This window comes from Carcharhinus amblyrhynchos, chromosome 5, assembly GCF_965287045.1.
Source record: "Carcharhinus amblyrhynchos chromosome 5, sCarAmb.v2.hapA, whole genome shotgun sequence".
NCBI classification, from domain to species: Eukaryota; Metazoa; Chordata; class Chondrichthyes; order Carcharhiniformes; family Carcharhinidae; genus Carcharhinus; species Carcharhinus amblyrhynchos.
The window spans coordinates 13,932,999-13,951,768 of NC_137328.1; the positions used below are offsets into that span (position 1 = coordinate 13,932,999).

Here is an 18,770-nt window from a genome sequence, read left to right on the forward strand (position 1 = left end):
AGTGGGGACTGGGACATCATGAAAGGATCGGACATTGGGGGCAGCAGAGAATCAGAAATTAGAAGGGTGGTAGGGTCGGACATCGGCAAGGGTGTGTGGGGGGGGGAGGGTGCGAACATCAGGGGTGATGTGGGGGTCAGACCTGAGGTTGTGCAAGGTCAGACCAGGTGGGGGGGGGAGGGTGGAGGAGTCGTGAAGGGAGTGGTGTCTGGTCAAGTTGGGGGGAGGTCCTATCAGGTCGGGGGTGCAGTCATGATGGATGGGGGAGGGGTGATCGGGGAGGTGCAGTGTCAAATCAGGCCTGGGGGTAAGAGTTGGGCTTACAGGGTAGAGGCATTTTAATTCTTCTAACTTGTTCTGAGTAACTGTGAAGTTTGCAATTTTAATCATGTTTTCGGATGGTTCTCAGCACAGGGTAACTGTCCGGAGGAAGTTTGCACTTTTAGGCAATTGCCAAGCAAAGGTTCAGAGAGATTACCCAGTGTTTCTTTGGGGAACTCCCCCAGTATAACACTGGGGAGCTCAGAGATTATGGCTAATGTTACAAATACACATTGTGCACCATACAGTCCAGTATGAAAAAAAACTCCTTCACATACTCTGCATTATAGATAGACAGGCACTTCAAAAGATTTAGAATTCTTGATCTGAAACATCAAAGCATAATGCAGTATAAAACATAAAGTTGAAGCTTTTGGAATTCAAACCAATAGAGGTGTAACACTCACCAGGGTTTCATTGAATAGTGAGAGAAGCCTTTGCCACTCATCAACACGACTTTTAATAGGTCCAACATAGCGTGAAGAGGCAATGGTCGATACGTTGATGATGCTGTCATCCAGCAATGCCTGTAACAATTTGTTTTTATATTATTCAGCTGAAAACTTGCACTCGGGTTTCGAACACTTCGATTTACTGGATCTTGATGCAGGATTGCCATAGGGTACATCCCTCCAACCAACACTTTATGATTAAAACCTTCAGCAAAACCATCATTGAGCACTAGATACGAAGTACTTCAGAAGTTTTGTTCCTATTTTTGTATTCCCGTGTTTTGTTTAAACGCTCCTACATTTGTTTCTGGGAGCCTGAACAAAGATTATAATTTTTTCTTTGTTTTCTTTAAAATATATAATGTACTTAGTTATTCCTTTGTATTACCTGTTGATATGAGTCCCACGTAGATGCGCAAGAAGGGATATATAATAGTATGGTACTTTTTAAAAGGATCGAAATAAAGTTAATTGAAAGAATTATTTGTAGCTGTGTTAGGAACGTTGCAAAGCAAATGTTAACTAATTGTAATGCTGATGACTCTGCAAGGCGGCTTTATCAGGAAGGGTCTGGCTACAACATAACAAATCAAATTTACACCTGAAATTACTCAAGTACTATCTCAACAAAGTGTCAATCAAAGCTCAGATTCTTGCCAATAGGAAGGAAAGCTCGCATGTGCATGAGATGAAACACTTTATAACCCGATGAAGTTTCTTCTGCCCAGAAGCTTTGTTTTCCTTATCTGAAGGCAATTCACAGTATCCCTGGAGTGCAGAGGGAGACCATTTGGCCCATTAAGTCTGCACCAACTCTCCACTAGAGTATCTCGCCCAGACGCTATTCTCATAACCCCTGCCCATCTTGGGACTGTGGGAGGAAACCAGAGCACCCAGCGGAAACCCACACAGACGGGGAGAATATGCAGCCAGAATTAAACCTGGGTCCCTGGCTCTGTGAGACAGCAATGCTAACCACCATGCTGCTTGCAATGACAGCCGAGGAGAATTTGATACAGCACAAAAGTATCTAATTGTGTACATGGTCATGCAATTTTTTAATGCACACTCTTCTGCACTTGAAAGTTGTTCGAAATGTATAGCCACATATACAAATCTATGATATCCAAAAATTGTACATTTGCATACAATTCCTGCCTATAAAAGCTTCCTTCAAATTTTGTCATTTTCTGTTGTAAATTTCCAAGTTTCTACTATAATGTAACCATGTTTTCAGCTTTTGATGTTATAATAACACCCTCCTATTGGTAGTGGTGCTGCTGAATTTTGCCTCTTCCTGTTCCTCAATCTATCTTCTTCACTCACATGCCTAGCACGACAGGAGACAAACTATTGCTTCCGCAGCTTTATACCCAACAGACAGTGCTCTGTATTTTTCTGTAGCAAAGACCCACTTTATGTGGAAAGGTCTTTTTTAACCAGTAGCCAGCATGTAGCAGGAGAATTGGCTATATGCAATCCAAATCCATCTGCGTTGGATGTGAGTACAGTATCCAGCGGATGTCAATCCAACATTCAGCGAGAACAGCCCCCCAGGCTGATAATCCGGCATGATTTGAGGAAAATCTGCTCCCACTGAATATAACTGCCCAGCTGGATTACAACCCAGTATTCGGATAATGGGACTCTTGTGTGCAATCCTCAGCTTATACTGGACAATGTCACAAATCAACACTTACAAAGTTGAGGAGGTGCAATTTTGTGCCCGCGATTGCCAGGAACATAAATGGTGATGTGAGTGCAAAATCTCGTGGGTATTGGAAAATGAGATTCTCGCCGGCGAGATTTTGTTTTCTGATTTTTCCCACTGCTTGCCGGTGATGTAATGAGGTTCCTGCCTTTAAATACATTTGCATAAATTTAAATGTAATTATTGGACTTCCCTGCTAAGAGTTATCCCCATATTGAGGATTACCCTGCACCAAAGTGACATCACGTTGGTGAAGTTTATAACTGCTTTTGAGAGATGTGAAGCAGTGCAAGGAACCTGCTGGGGGTGCAGAGATAAGTAGAGCCACCAGAGATGATAGACATGCCCAGACAGAACTCTGACACTGCCCCCAGGCCTTGCCCCCACCATTCCAAATTGGCAGTGCCACACCAAGAACAGGGGCAGGAGGCAATGGCCTAGTGGTAAAAATCGCTAAGCTATCCAGAAACTCAAATGATGTTCTGGGAACTCAGATTCAGATCCCATCAGGACAGATGGTGGAAGTTGAATTCAACAAAAAATAGTTGGAATTAAGAGCCTACTTATCATCATGAATCCATTGTCGATTGTCGGAAAAAACCATCTGGTTCACTCATGTCCTTTAGGGAAGGAAATCTGCCATCCTTACTCATCTACATGTGACTCCACAGCCCCACCAATGTGGTTATAACTCTCAACTGTTCCCGGGCAACTAAGGGCGGGCAATAAATGCTGGCCAGCCAGCGACACGAATGTCTCACAAATGAATAAAAAGAAAAGAGCAGGTGCTCTGTTTGGTCCATTGTTGGGAAGAGATCGCTGGGGTGGAGTAGGAGGGGGGGAGTATGCTCTTTCAATGCAGATTGGTATCAGTCCTGTCCCTTCACTGTGATGGCAAAAACCAGGCCTCCAGATTTTTTTATACACAGAGTGCCATAAAATGTGGAGAAGAAGCTCAGTCGTGTAGCTGGAGAGATACTCACTGGTTTCCTTGGCTCTGTGCACAGAGTTCAAAATTCTGCCTGTTATGTTTTTATAATATTTCTTTAAGTTAGGGTAAAATGGAGGAACGATGGTGGTCACCTGACCTCATTCTGCTCAACAACAAGCTTGGTTGCAAAGGTTGGCACAGGTTGTCTTGCTGGTACCAAGGAAGTGTGAGATAGTCACCAGCATAAACAATGACCAGACCAACTGGGCTGAGGGTGGATAGACTTTTAAGGTTAGAGTTTCCTGGATTTGGGAATTCCAGAGCTCAGGCCCAGGTAGCTGAGGGCATGGCCACCAACAACAGAACAAATAAAATCAGGACTGCTGAAGATTCCAGAATTAGTTGAGCACAGACAACTAGCCAGTCATCAATATCACTCTGCTGTCTTGGGACAACATTGATTGAGGTTTAAATATTGGCCGGAACTCCAGAACTCTTTTGTCATTCTTCTACAAGTGCAACCGGTCTTTTGCATTTATCTAAGAGAGCAAGCAGAGTCTTAGATAAATCAGCAAAATATCACAGGTGCTAAAACTCTGAAATAAAATCAGCATAGATGGGAAATATTCAGCAGGTTATGGAGGGAGAAAAACAGAGCTAACATTTTAGGTCAATCACCTTTCACTAATTTTGATGAAAAGTCATCAACCTAAAACAATGAGCAAACTTCCTTAGCTCCTACTGGAGCTGGGAACAGAGGTGGTGAGTACAAAAACATTGCCAAGTTCTTGGTTGCATCTTGGCACCAGGCCATTCTGACCAGTGGGTTGCCCAGTAACTCTGTTTCACTCTCCACAGATGTTGCTAGACCTGCTGAGTGAATGGCCCAGAGGTAATATCACTGGCCTTTTAATCCAGAGACAGAGCCTAATGTTCTGGGGACAATGGTTCAATCCCATCATAGCTGCTGGTGGAATATAAATTCAATTAATAATATGGAATTGAATAGTTCATAACGATGGCTATGAATCAATTGTTGTAAGAACCCATCCAACTCACTCATGTCCTTTAGGGAAGGAAATCTGCCATCCTTACTTGGTCTGGCCTACGCATGACTTCAGACTCAGACCCACAGTAACGTGACTGACTCTTAACAGCTCACTGAAATGTTGGTAACAAGTCACTCAGTTCAAGAGCAATTCGGGATGGACAGCAAAATATCCATATCCCTTGAGTGAATAAATGCATTTCCAGCATTTTATGTTTTCACCTGATGTTGATATGTCATCTTAAAGACAGTGGGCAGAGTTCTCCCAAAAAAATTTTAGGTATTGAATTTGCTTGAAAACTGGAGTAATTCATGCTGTTGTTTCAGTGACCAATCTGTCAGCGCTGAGATCGGCACACATGCAGTGGCCTCAGATGCTGGCCTCCCAATTGCTGGTCAGCGCTATCACTCACCAGCCCGCGACCCCTGCATCACTGGCTCTTCGCACCCTCCCCATTCCCTCATGGCCCGATCGCTAACCCTCCAACTATTCTCGGGCCGAGCCTGACCCCCATCCGCACCCCCCAACCCCGACCCCCATCCGCCCCCCCAACCCCGACCCCCATCCCCCCCCAAACCCAACCCCAACCCCAGCCCCATCCCCCCCCAACCCCAGCCCCATCCCCCCCCCAACCCCAGCCCCTGCCCCCCCCAACCCCAGCCCCATCACCCCCCCAACCCCAGCCCCCGCCCCCCCCAACCCCAACCCCAACCCCCCCCAACCCCAGCCCCAGCCCCAGCCCCATCCCCCCCAACCCCAGCCCCATCCCCATCCCCCCCCAACCCCAGCCCCATCCCCCCCCAACCCCAGCCCCATCCCCCCCAACCCCCAACCCCCCCAACCCCCAGCCCCATCCCCCCCAACCCCATCCCCCCCAACCCCCAACCCCCCCCAACCCCCAGCCCCATCCCCCCCAACCCCCAACCCCCCCAACCCCCAGCCCCATCCCCCCCAACCCCATCCCCCCCAACCCCCAACCCCCCCCAACCCCCAGCCCCATCCCCCCCCAACCCCATCCCCACCAACCCCCAACCCCATCCCCCCCAACCCCCAACCCCATCCCCCCCAACCCCCAGCCCCATCCCCCCCAACCCCAGCCCCATCCCCCCCCAACCCCATCCCCCCCCAACCCCCAACCCCATCCTCCCCCAACCCCCAGCCCCATCCCCCCCCAACCCCCAACCCCATCCTCCCCCAACCCCCAGCCCCATCCCCCCCCAACCCCAGCCCCATCCCCCCCCCAGCCCCATCCCCCCCAACCCCCAACCCCATCCCCCCCAGCCCCATCCCCCCCCAACCCCCAGCCCCATCCCCCCCAACCCCCAGCCCCCCCCAACCCCCAGCCCCAGCCCCCTCCAACCCCATCCCCCCCCAACCCCATCCCCCCCAACCCCCAGCCCCATCACCCCCCATCCCCCCCCAACCCCCAGCCCCATCCCCCCCCAACCCCCAGCCCCATCCCCCCCCAACCCCCAGCCCCCCCCAACCCCCAGCCCCATCCCCCCAACCCCCAACCCCATCCCCCCAACCCCCAACCCCATCCCCCCCAACCCCCAACCCCACCCCCCAACCCCATCCCCCCCCAACCCCATCCCCCCCAACCCCCAGCCCCATCCCCCCCCAACCCCCAGCCCCATCCCCCCCCAACCCCCAGCCCCATCCCCCCCCAACCCCCAGCCCCATTCCCCCCCCAACCCCCATCCCCCCCCAACCCCCATCCCCCCCCAACCCCCAGCCCCATCCCCCCCCAACCCCCAGCCCCATCCCCCCCAACCCCCAGCCCCATCCCCCCCAACCCCATCACCCCCCAACCCCCAGCCCCATCCCCCCCAACCCCCAGCCCCATCCCTCCCAACCCCCAGCCCCATCCCTCCCAACCCCATCACCCCCCAACCCCATCCCCCCCCCAACCCCATCACCCCCCATCCCCCAGCCCCATCCCCCCCCAACCCCATCACCCCAACCCCACCACCACCCCCCCACACCACCATGATCTTCAGCCACCCCACCACAACCAATTCCCCTCCTAACAGTTAACACCCCCTTGCTGTGTCAACTCCCCCCCGCCAACCAGGCTAACCAGTTCCCCACCCCGCAATGGTCGCTAGTGTCCCTCCTTCTCCCACCGATCCTTATGCAGACTGGCATTAGGACCTCCCACCACCACCAAATCATCTCTTAGGCCCTGCCCCACTAGGTCCTGCCCCTAGCTCTTTCCCCATATGGCCCACCCTTTTGGCACTGTCCCATGCCTGATGGGACAAGTAAAGGTGGACCCTGGGCGTGTGCACAGGCTGGCACTGATGGGGTGTCAATGTCCAAGGGACAATACTCCCCTCCCCTGCTACCCAGTCCTCTTTGGGGGGGGGAGCGGGTGCTGATTGCTTCCCATTCATTCCAGCAGGGTTGGGCCGTTAGTTCCCCAGTAGTGGGGAGCTACTGTAATTCCTGCTAGAGTGAACCACTCTGGCGATGGGGGGGCGATGCAAGACTTCAGTCCCCGGGCCCGCTGATCACATTCAAGTTGTATTAAAATGACCATGTCAATGGTCTTTGCGCCTCTCAGCCAATTCCCAGTGCCAAGCAGAAGCCGCTGGAAATCCAGCACTAGGAGACACTAGCGAACGTGCCTGCAAACCCCACAAATCAGCTGACGTGACAATCTCCCGACTTGCTGCTACAAAAAAATTAACATGCTGGAGGGAGAATAGCTGTTAGCATCTCTAAAAGTGCATTATTCCATCAATACCTAATTTACGTGCTCAAACCTCTGGAGTGCAAGCACTTTTCTGAAAATTGTAACTGACAATAGCTCTGATCACTCAGCACCACTTAGTGGTGAAAAGCAAGTTTGTCCTTATTATGTCTGGAGATCTGATTTGGAAGGCTAACAAGGACCACAAGGTAAGTAACGATAAATTAACAGAACAGCTTACAAATCTTCTTCTAGCACATTCAGCACTAGGCTGTTCTGGCAAACTCCACCCAAGGTGGGGCTTGAGCCCCAGGTCACCTGGCCTGTTCTCTTAAAGGGGCATGCCCCAACATACATAACAGTCTTCATTGTTTCTCATACCCAGTAAACAAGCGCAATTTTTATACCGATTCACATTGTTCCAAGAAGCACGTAACCTCCCTGCTGGTTGTTCATGATCACCATGTAAGCATACAGCTAGCAGTACCCTCAGTATTCCTTGGTTACACACCTCTCGGGGGACTGAATATTGGGCTAGTTAGCATCTCCTGAAGGAGAAGTGCAGTCTGGCAAAGGAAGGAAACATTTAGAAGGACAGATCGTGTTGTAGAAGACACCGAGAAATCGCCAAGGTTCTCTAACAATGCCTTTGATGTCCCAGTGCAGACAGCAGACCGAGTAAAGGGAATCCTTTTCCCTTCCGGGAAATATCTCTATTGCTTTTACCAAGAGATAGCCGCTGCTGGATTAGCTGAAAAAAACGAAAAGTCCTAAAGATACAGTTCACTGGATAATTATTACCTGAATTTCATCAGTGCCACCAAGAATGAAAATATCTTTGGCATCACGATGAGGGAGCACAACAAACTCGGTAATTTTCCATCCATCTTCCACCTAAAAATAAAACATGTTTAAAACACCATGAATTAAAGTAATAACATCATATCAAATAAAAACATACAGACTTTGAAATGGTAACCATGGGTTTTTACGTTTAACCTCGTTAAATTAGAGCTTCCATTTGAGGCATACACCTAATAATCCTTAATATATTTGAAATTATAACAAGACTGGTTGACTGCTAGCTCGTGTTAAAAAATGTGGTGATTCTCTTTACAAAGAGTAGAAGCTGTTCAAGTTTATACAGGAGCTATAGTCAGGTACGCAGTACATTTTATTTGGAAAATGCGTCAAAGTTAAACCACTCCGCTTTAGCTGCAAAACAACTATTTCCAATTATGGATGCCATGGAGACCAAACGCCAATGAGAGTCTTTAGATAAACTCCATTGGTTGTTTGCATTCAATTTTCCATGTCAGGTCATTGGGTGCAAGGAGCAGAACATTGCAGGTGAATGAAATTTCAACGCAAAGGAACAATCAAAGCAGAGTCTGTGAACAAGGAGACAGAAAGTCATAAAACCAACGGGAAGACTCTGAACCCATCGACAGCCTTTACTAAGAATGAAAGGAGAACCAAATTAACAGACAAAAACAGAGGGAAAGAAAATCAAAGGTTGAAGCGGAAGTCTGTGGTGAAGCAGTGCCTCAGAACCTCAGCATCCAACCATTTGGCAGAAGTGGAACAGACTTGTACAACCAAATGAGATGCACTAAATGTGTTAACTACTCTGACATTCTGTAATGGCTCAGGGAGCTTGACTGGAAAGGTACATAGTTTCTTACAGAATACAAAATAAAACTACTGCAGTGGTGTACACACACTAGTCCTTGCCTGGGATTACAGTTCAGCAGCCCCAGTCCTGGGCCCCACAGGGAAATCAATCACTGATTTTCCATTGACCTCATGGGGGTTACCACACATTCCATCCTTTGCTCAGTGCTGGGTGGCACAATGGCACAGTGGTTAGCACGGCTGCCTCACGACACCAGGGGCCCAGGTTCAAATACCTGCTTGGGTCACTGTCTGTGTGGACTTTGCACATTCTCTCCGTGTCTAATGAAGGGGATAGATAGAGTAGAGGTAGAGAAATTCTTTCCGCTTAGAAAAGACAGCAAGAATAGAGGGCACAGCCTCAAGATAAGGGGGGGCAGTTTAGATCGGAGTTGAGGAGGAACTTCTTCACTCAAAAGGTGGTGAATCTCTGGAATTCTCTGCCTGTTGAAGTGGTGGAGGCTACCTCGCTGAATATATTTAAGTCACGGGTAGATAGGTTTCTGATAGACTGGAGAATTAAGGGTTATGGGGAGAAAGTGGGAAAGTGGAATTCATCCACTTCAGATCAGCCATGATCTTATTGCGGGGCAATAATATTATTGTATAATAATATTATATTGTATAATAATATATTGTATTAATATCATATTATATTGTATATTATATTATAATATACAACATAATATAATAATAACAATATTATATTGTATAATAATATTGGCGGGGCAGGCTCGAAGGGCTAGATGGCCTACTCCTGCTCCTATTTCTTATGTTCTCACATTCTTATGTCTGTGGGTTTCCTCTGGGTGCTTGGGTTTCCTCCCACAGTCCAAAGATGTGCAGGTTGGGTGCATTGACCATGCTAAATTCTCCCTCCATGTACCCAAACTGGCGCTGGAGTGTGGCGACTAGGGGATTTTCACAGTTACTTCGTTACAGGGTGAATGTAAGCCTACTTGTGGCTAATAAATAAGTAAACTTTATAACCCTTTTTAGCATATCTTTACATATGCACTTTTTTTCCCTTTGAGAAATAGTGGGGATGTGATCAAAGGATTCCTGAGCTGATTATTAGATTGTTGAACTGCATTATGAATGCTCCTTCTGTGACCAACAAGTCCTGGTTTTAGACTTGAAACTGAATCTTTTGGTCCAGAAGTAGGAAACTATTAACTCTGTTTCTCTCACCACAGATGCTGCCAGATCTGCCAATTTTTCCAGCACTTTGTTTATTTTATTTCTGATTATGAACATCCACAGTAGTTTGCTCTTAGTCAATTATACCCACGTATACACCAAGGCACCTGGTTTTGGGCCAGTGAAATTCATCAACAAGAACAGCTTTCACTCTATCAACTTCCAACTGCTTCATGACCACAACGAGGTCTTCCTGCAGATATGTCCTCACTTTAGTGAGAACTCATTCATTTTCTGCCTGTTCAAGCAGCTTCAGAGCTTTATTCCAACCCCAAAACTACTCAGATGAAGCCCAGGGGATAATGAATTTTCCTTAAAGGAACGACTACTGACTCCTTTACTTGAGCCTCAAGCAGATCTGCAGGGGCACGAGGAATGTCACCGCTCAGCAGGCCATCAGGCTCCAAAGATATAATTCTGGTGCCTGGACTGGCTTGGTTGTGCAAGTAAATGCCTTCCTGCAAGTGTGGTGGTCTGCTGCATGCCCCGTTAACATGATTGTCCAGAGATGTGGATCTTGAGGGTAGTGAGGCCTTGGAAGTAGGCAGCTCATCAGGGGAGGAGCTGAAGGGAAAAAAAGGAATTGGAATGGAGGGAGATGATGGTGGAAAGAAAGATACCTCCGATGCAGAATAAGCCCCTTAACTGAAAAGATTGTACTGCAAAAAGCAGTGACCTACATGTAACATATGAAAATTCGAGCTAGATATCAAACTGATATTTTCTGGTGGCGAAGTTGTATCATGGCTTAATTAAAAAATAAACTTTGATCAGATTACTAGTTGTGATGCAGTGAGCAAATCCAGTAGTTTCCATTTCTCAACAGTAACGTCTATAAACAGACAAATCTCTCACCTTTTTCAAAATGGTTTCCAAGGCAGCTTCGCCAGAGGCCTGGCCTGACACATTCTGAATTTCCTCAGCATGTTCAAAAGCATCAAGTTCTATTAGTCGAGCCAGAGTTACAGGTTCGGTTACGTCGATCAATTTAGCGCCAACTGTATGCTCTATTAATTCCCAGTGTCTGTGCTTCAGGAAGGGGTTCCTTAGATCAGTGATTACAGGAAGCTGCAACATAATGCTAAATTAAAATTTGTAATGCATTTTAGATGGAATTTACACACAAAAACAGGCCATTCAGTTCAACTAGTCACTGCCGTTGTTTAAACTCCACATGAGCCTCCTCCCATGCAATTGCATCTTAACCTGTTAGAATAGTCTTTTATTCTTCTCTCTTTCATGTATGTATCTGGATTTCCCTTAATTTCATAGAATCCTTACAGTACAAAAGGAGGACGTAAGAACATAAGAAATAGGAGCAGGAGTAGGCCATCTAGCCCTTCGAGCCTGCCCCGCCATTCAACAAGATCATGGCTGATCTGTCGTGGCTCAGTTCCACTTTCCCGCCCTCTCCCCATAACCCTTAATCCCCTCTCTTATCAAAAACCCATCAACCCGCATCTTAAAAATATTTAGCGAGGCAGCCTCCACCACTTCAACAGGCAGAGAATTCCAGAGATTCACCACCCTTTGAGTGAAGAAGTTCCTCCTCAACTCCGTTCTAAACCGCCCCCCCTTTATCTTGAGGCTGTGCCCCCTAGTCCTACTGTCTTTTTTGAGCGGGAAGAGTCTCTCCACCTCTATCCTATCCATCCCATTCATCATCTTATACGTCTCAATGAGATCTCCCCTCATTCTTCTAAACTCTAACGAGTACAAGCCTAGTTTATTCAGCCTCTCCTCATAGCTCAACCCCCTCAACTCCGGTATCAGCCTAGTAAACCTCCTCTGCACTCCCTCCAGGCCAAAATATCTTTGCGCAGGTGCGGCGCCCAAAACTGCACACAGTACTCCAGCTGCGGCCTCACCAATGCCCTATACAGCTGCAGCAAGACCTCCCTACTTTTATATTCAATCCCCCTCGCTATGAAGGCCAGCATCCCATTCGCCTTCCTGACCACCTGCTGCACCTGCAAGCTGGGTTTTTGCGACTCATGCACAAGGACCCCGAGGTCCTTCTGCACCGTCGCCTGCTGCAGTTTTTCGCCACGTAAGTAATAGTCCTTCCTACCATTATTCCTACCAAAGTGGACCATCTCACACTTGCCAACATTAAATTCCATTTGCCATTTCCTGGCCCATTCGCCCAGCCTATCTAGATCCTTCTGTAGACTCTCCACACCCTCCGCACAATTTGCCGTTCCCCCAATCTTGGTGTCATCAGCAAATTTCGACACCCTACACTCGGTTCCCTCCTCCAGATCATCTATATAAATGGTAAAAAGCTGAGGCCCCAGCACCGACCCCTGGGGCACTCCACTAGTCACCACCCGCCAATCCGAATAGCACCCGTTGACCCCCACTCTCTGCCTCCTATTTGACAACCAATCCTCTATCCACGCTAACACCCTACCCCCAACTCCATGTCCCTCGACCTTCTGCAATAACCTCTTGTGAGGTACTTTGTCAAACGCCTTCTGAAAATCCAGAAAGACCACATCCACCGGCTCTCCTCTATCCACCGCCCTAGACACATCCTCATAGAACTCCAGTAAATTTGTCAGACACGACTTCCCTTTAATGAAACTGTGCTGCGTCTGCTCTATCAAGCAATTCCCTTCAAGATGCCTCGCAATTTCCTCCTTAATGACGGATTCTAACATTTTACCTACCACAGACGTTAAACTAACCGGCCTATAATTCCCCGCCTTTTGCCTGGCACCCTTCTTAAACAACGGCGTAACATTAGCCGTTTTCCAATCCTCCGGCACTTCCCCGGAATCCAGCAACGTCTGGAAAATAACCACCAAGGCATCCACTATCACCTCCGCCATTTCTTTCAGGACCCTCGGATGCATTCCATCCGGTCCTGGGGACTTGTCCACAATCAGCCCCTCCAGTCTGTCGAGCACCGCCTCTCTAGTAACAGTAATGTCATTAAGACCCTCCAGTCCTACCACCTTTCCATCGCTAACACCCGGCAAATTATTCACGTCCTCCTCCATGAAGACAGAAACAAAAAAGTTATTCAATACCTTAGCCATATCCCCATCCCCTACCAGTAGGTCCCCTTTCTCATCCTCTAAAGGACCAACGTTCACCCTAGCCAGCCTCTTCCTTTTCATATATTTATAAAAACTCTTGCTATCCTTTTTTATATTAAGCACTAGCCCAGCTTCATAGTTTCTCCTACCCTTCTTGAATCTGTACTGACCACAATCTCACCCAGGCCCTTTTCCCACAACCCTGCACATTTACCCTGCTAATCCCCCTGACACTAAGGTCAATTTAGCATGGCCAATCAACCTAATCCACACATCTTTGAACTGTGGGAGGAAACTGGAGTACCGAGTTGAAACCCACGCAGACACGGGAGAATGCACAAATCACACAGACAGTGACCCAAGGCTGGAATTGAACCCGGGTCCCTGGCGCTGTGAAGCAGCAGTGCCAACCACAGTGCCTTCGTGTATGCTGTATAGCTTAACTGTTCCAAACTGTTGCAAACTCCACATTCTAACCATTGTCTGAGTAAAGAGAGTCAAGAGTTTCTCCTAAATTCCTTCCTTGAAGGAAAGGCCAGTTCCTTCCCTGAAAGAAAAGTCTTGGAAGGGTTGCAAACGTGCTGGTGTTCCGAGCTCCACAGCATCAGATTTGTGGGGGGTGGGGGGTGGGGGGTGGGGGGCTGGGGGATACACCAAATCTGCGCTGGAGAATCCCTCTCAGAATTTCCTAGGTAAGCATTTGCACAACAATTTCTCAAAAGTGTTAACTTTCCGTGGACAATTGCATTTCATTGGGAAGAATCCGACTTTAACTTTCGATTGCTCTGACACAGTTACGCTAATGGTTACTCAGAAAATGTTGGAATTAGTAAAACTTCTTGTAGCTTCTGCATAACTATTTTAAATACCCAGCTCGATCCCCGCAAGGGACACCCCCCAACTGGAATGAGACTCCCCCAACCCCATGGCCCGACAACATATGCCCAACTGAACTCAACTAGACCCAATCCTACCACCATCTCATCTGGACCCACCCCCTCCATGGCCTAAAGCCCCAATCTTTCTCTACATCCTCGCTATGACTAGCACTACATTCTGCATTTTCTCCTGTCCTTCTCTTAGAACAGTATGCTTTGCCTGTATAGCACACAAGGAGCAACACTTTTCACTGTATGTTAATACGTGTGACAATAATAATTCAAACCAAATCAAACAAATTTGTTTAGTGAAAAACAAAATACCTTATGTTTCATCTGCTCTACATTGTCTTTTAGCTTAGCTACCACAGTGTTTTGGGGGAGACCTTTTTCTAATTGATTCACAAATTTGCTGTATTTCGCGACTTCACTTGCTAATTCTTCTGCATCTATGGTTTCAAATTTAAGCTGTGGGGAAAAGAGGGAAAAAACAGGATGTAAGTATTGTTTCCTTTTCTGTGTCAATCTGTTGAAGGAATCATATCACATTAACTTTTCAACAATTGGTCCCTTTACATAAGTGGAGACAATGGACCCAATCTTACAGTGAAGTTGCACCCATTTTCGGGCACGAAAACTTGGTAAGGTCAGACGCAAGGCGAGTAGTAGAATCCACGCCCGCCTCCGTTCCAATTCCCCCTTTTATAAGGCCTGAAAATGGCTGCAATCGGGACCATGCCCAAAACGAGAGTGACGGACATTTAAATTGAATTAAAGGGCTGCACGCCCAACTTTACCGGCACGCCCCCCTTTACCACCACGTTCGCCAATTCAGAATCAGCGCAAAACAGACATGCTTCATAAAAGTCCGATTCGGGTGCTCCAGCAGTGAGGGTTAGTGAGGAGGTAAGGGGGGGTGGGTGGGGGTCTCCGATGTTCGATTTGCAGCAAGGAGCCAGGTCTCTGCGCTGACCTCGGATCTTGCAGTGCTGCTGGGTCCTTCTGCACTCAGCTCACTTCCAACTGAAAGGTGTGCACAAAAACCTTGGAAACTGCACTGCTACAGCCTCTCAACTTTGCAAGGAGCTGTGATTGTGGGGGGCATTTGAGAATCGGGGGGGGGGGGGGGGTGGCAGTAGAGAGCATGTGGCTGAGAGAATTTGGGGATACGAACAGTGACTATTGATGTGCTAGGGGCAAGCAGCATTCCTTACCTCTGCGTGTATTCACAGAGTCACAGAGGTTTACAGCATGGAAACAGGCCCTTTGGCCCAACTTGTCAATGCCACCCTTTTTTTAAACACCTAAGCTAATCCCAATTGCCCACATTTGGCCCATGTCCCTCTATACCCATCTTACCCATGTAACTGTCTAAAATGCTTTTTAAAAGACAAAATTGTACCTGTCTCTACTACTACCTCTGGCAGCTTGTTCCATACACTCACCATCTTCTATATGAAAAAATTGTCCCTCTGAACCCTTTTGTATCTCTCCCCTCTCACCTTAAACCTATGCCCTCTAGTTTTAGACTCTCCTACCTTTGGGAAAAGGTATTGACTATCTAGCTGATCTGTGCCCCTCATTATTTTATAGACCTTTATATAATCACCCCTCAGTCTCTTAACTCCAGAGAAAAAGTCCCAGTCTATCCAGCCTCTCCTTATAACTCAAACCATCAAGTCCCAGTAGTATCCTAGTAAGTCTTTTCTGCACTCTTTCTAGTTCAATAATATCCTTTCGATAATAGGGTGACCAGAACTGTACATAGTATTCCAAGTGTGGCCTTACCAAAGTCTTGCACAACTTGTGTTTTTAGTGGAGCTGCCCCTCATTAGAGCAGCACAGCTACAGGCAGTTTGGCAGAGCATTCCAGCAAGTTCCATGCAACTTGCTTGTTAGCATTGACGGGAAGGAAAGTGAGCGCTTACAGGTGTGCTGATGGGGAGGGGGACTGGTGCCTCAATGATTGGGGATGGGGAGAAAGCAGGAGGATCACACAGCCATCAGAATCCAGAGGAGATAGGAGCCTTGTGTGAGGGGGTCCAGGGTGAGGGTGAGAGGGTCCAGGGTGGGGGTGAGAGGGATCATCCTGCCTGATATCTGTAGGATTAAGGAGGGAGGGTGGATCTCTCTGCCTGAGATCATTGAGGGGTAAGGGGGGGGTCTGCTGCTACCCTGCCTGAGATCACTGGGGGAGAGAAATGGGGAGGGGTTGTTCTGGGTGGTGGATGGGTGGGGGGATAAGGGGCTCAGTAATGTTGTGGGGTTGGGGCAATGTCTGTGGGGAGAGTTATTCTATCATTTTTTTTTTCTGCGCATGTGCAGTTGGAGGCAGGGATCAAAGCTGCAGTGTTTTGGGCGCATTAAGCCCCGCCACAGGCATGTGCAGCGCGAATCAACACTTCGGACTCGCTGATATTTTTGCAGGCAGAGGTTGCCTGAGAACGGGTCTAAAAGTCAGATTCGAAACACTCCCAGTTTCAAGTCCGCCCAGCACTTAGAATCAAAATGGTAAAATAGCATACATGACAATCTTTTTTTTTCACAATTATCTAGCCTTTGTTCCTGTTCAATATTTTGAGATTTACAATTCATCAGCTCCTTTGCAATTTCCAACTGAAACAAGCAGGTGCTGTTGAAATGTTGAGTGGATAGCAATTAAAACTGTGCTGTCATGCTGGTCATAAACCTCCTTAGTGAAAACAGCGCCATTATGAAACTTCAACAGGTACCTAGAAACAACTATGTACCTTGGTTGCATATATTGAAATATTCCAACTTCCAATCAAATTATTGAAATTCTGCATCAGTTTTTTTTAAATGATTAAAAATCAAGATAAATTTGTGACATTTAATTAAACAATTCAATCCCGGTACACAGGCCACTGAATAAACATGAAATAATTTTTAATATGTACATAAATCGTTCAGATAGATGTGTAAACTAATTTCTTGGTTCACTCTAACACCATTGATTAATCTATTATAATTATACATGCTATAAGCCTGTATTTTATTGATAACTCTATAATAACCACCTGATAATCAGATGACAATAGTGTGTGTCCATGTGTGTGAGTGTCTACGTGAGTATGGGTGGGTGGGTGAGGTGAATTTTCCTGTTCCACCCGCCAAGAGAATAGTAGCGGGCGAGGGGTGGACCATGGAAAGGTCTTTTGATCTAGGACAGGATTTTCTGGTTTTAGGGCAAGCGCAGCCAGAAAATCCCGTCCAGTAAGTGAGACAATGAGTGAGTGAGAGAGAGAGAGAGCATGAGAGAGTGAGTGAGTGTGTGTGCATGTGTGTCCGAATAAGTATGTGTGTATGTGTGAATAACTGTATGAGGGTATGTTGGGGGTGATTATGTGTCTGTATGAACATACATGTGAATAAATGTGTGCGTGTGAATATATGTGTGTGTGTTATTGTAAATAATTATTGAGCAATTTGAATCTCGATTTTGATGCCAGACAAAATTTTCTGAGGATGAAGACACTTCAAATTAAACTGAAGTATTGTATACCAATGTTCTTTGTTTAAAATATGATTCATACCCTAATAAAAATTAAGAGTAATAATATTCTTACACTCACCCATTTTGATATGTGATAATAATGTCATTTTTTATTGCTTTTCATTTCAGAATTCATTATAATGCCAAATTAAAATGTCACATTGAAATTAACTTGAAAAGTAAAAGCATTAATCCAAAAAATGCAAACTACCTGACCCAAGAGCTACTTCTCATAGATGAGTCTAGATGGTGTCAGTAAGTCAGGCAAACAGCAGAGTCATAAAAGATCCATTCATTTTGCTGCCCATACAGATGTTTCAAAGAAACCAGCAGTAGTTCTGTCCTAATTTCTTGCCCCCATCTCCCCACATCTGGAACATGGAGGGCCAACTGCAATGCCTCTTCCAGTGCTCTGGGCAGAACCAGCTAAGGCAGGTTTTCATCAACTGATAGAAGCACAGTTTGCATTTTAAAAAGATTTAACAAATGTTTAAACTAAAAAAAACCGGTGGAATTACTCAAATAGGAGCAAATTCTCTGCATTTTTTACCATCTGCTTTGTCTAGTGAGAAATCAGTCACATTAACAACAAATTCTCCATCCACCCATTTTAATAGACAAAGAATGGACCAAAGCATAGATCCAGCTGTGGCTCAATTGATTGCACTGTCATCTCTGAGTCGAGGGTGTGGGAATTTTCCTGTCTTGCTCGCCACATAGCAAATCATAGCAAAGATCCATTGACCTCGGATGGGATTTTCCCATTTTCGGACAACCAGAAAATCCCCTCCTGAATGTTTGAGGTTCAATTCACACTTAAGGACTGAAACAGAAAAATCAATGCTGAAACTCCAGTGCAGTAGTGAGGATACGTCGTACGACTGGCGATGTCATCTTTCAGATGAGATGTTAAAGCTAGGCCCTGTCTGCTCCAATAGGCAAATAAAAAAGGGAGTCCTAGGAAGATGGCCAACATTCATCCTTCAGTTAACATCATAAAATCGGACACTCTGATCATTATCACATTGCTCTTTGTGAGACCTTGCTGAATGTCAATTGGCTGCCACATTTTCTGCACTACAACAATAACTAAATGACAGTGATGACACTTCAAAAAGTACTTTCTTAGCTAGCTGTAAACTACTTTGAGACATCAGGTGAGTCATGAAAGATGCTATATAAATGCATGCCTTTCTCTTTTCTCTCAAATGTATCTAGTTGGTAGGCTCTGCTTTCCAATGGTGCACTCTCAGAAGGCTATGATATTGCAGGTGGTGATTGCCAGGCTGTCCAAATCCCAA

At 46.7% G+C, this 18,770-nt stretch overlaps 1 protein-coding gene across 1 annotated transcript in view; it reads right to left on the reverse strand.

Annotated features, from left to right (window-relative positions):
- The window catches only part of dnah6 (dynein, axonemal, heavy chain 6), a 300,004-nt gene that overhangs the window by 218,051 nt on the left and 63,183 nt on the right, over nucleotides 1-18,770 (reverse strand). The window contains exons 18-21 of the mRNA XM_080188484.1: nucleotides 14,280-14,423; nucleotides 10,889-11,101; nucleotides 7,961-8,053; nucleotides 729-848 (exon numbers count right to left, since the gene is read on the reverse strand). Of these exons, the coding sequence (XP_080044610.1) occupies nucleotides 729-848; nucleotides 7,961-8,053; nucleotides 10,889-11,101; nucleotides 14,280-14,423 (570 nt within the window). The remainder of the gene's footprint in view (nucleotides 1-728; nucleotides 849-7,960; nucleotides 8,054-10,888; nucleotides 11,102-14,279; nucleotides 14,424-18,770) is intronic.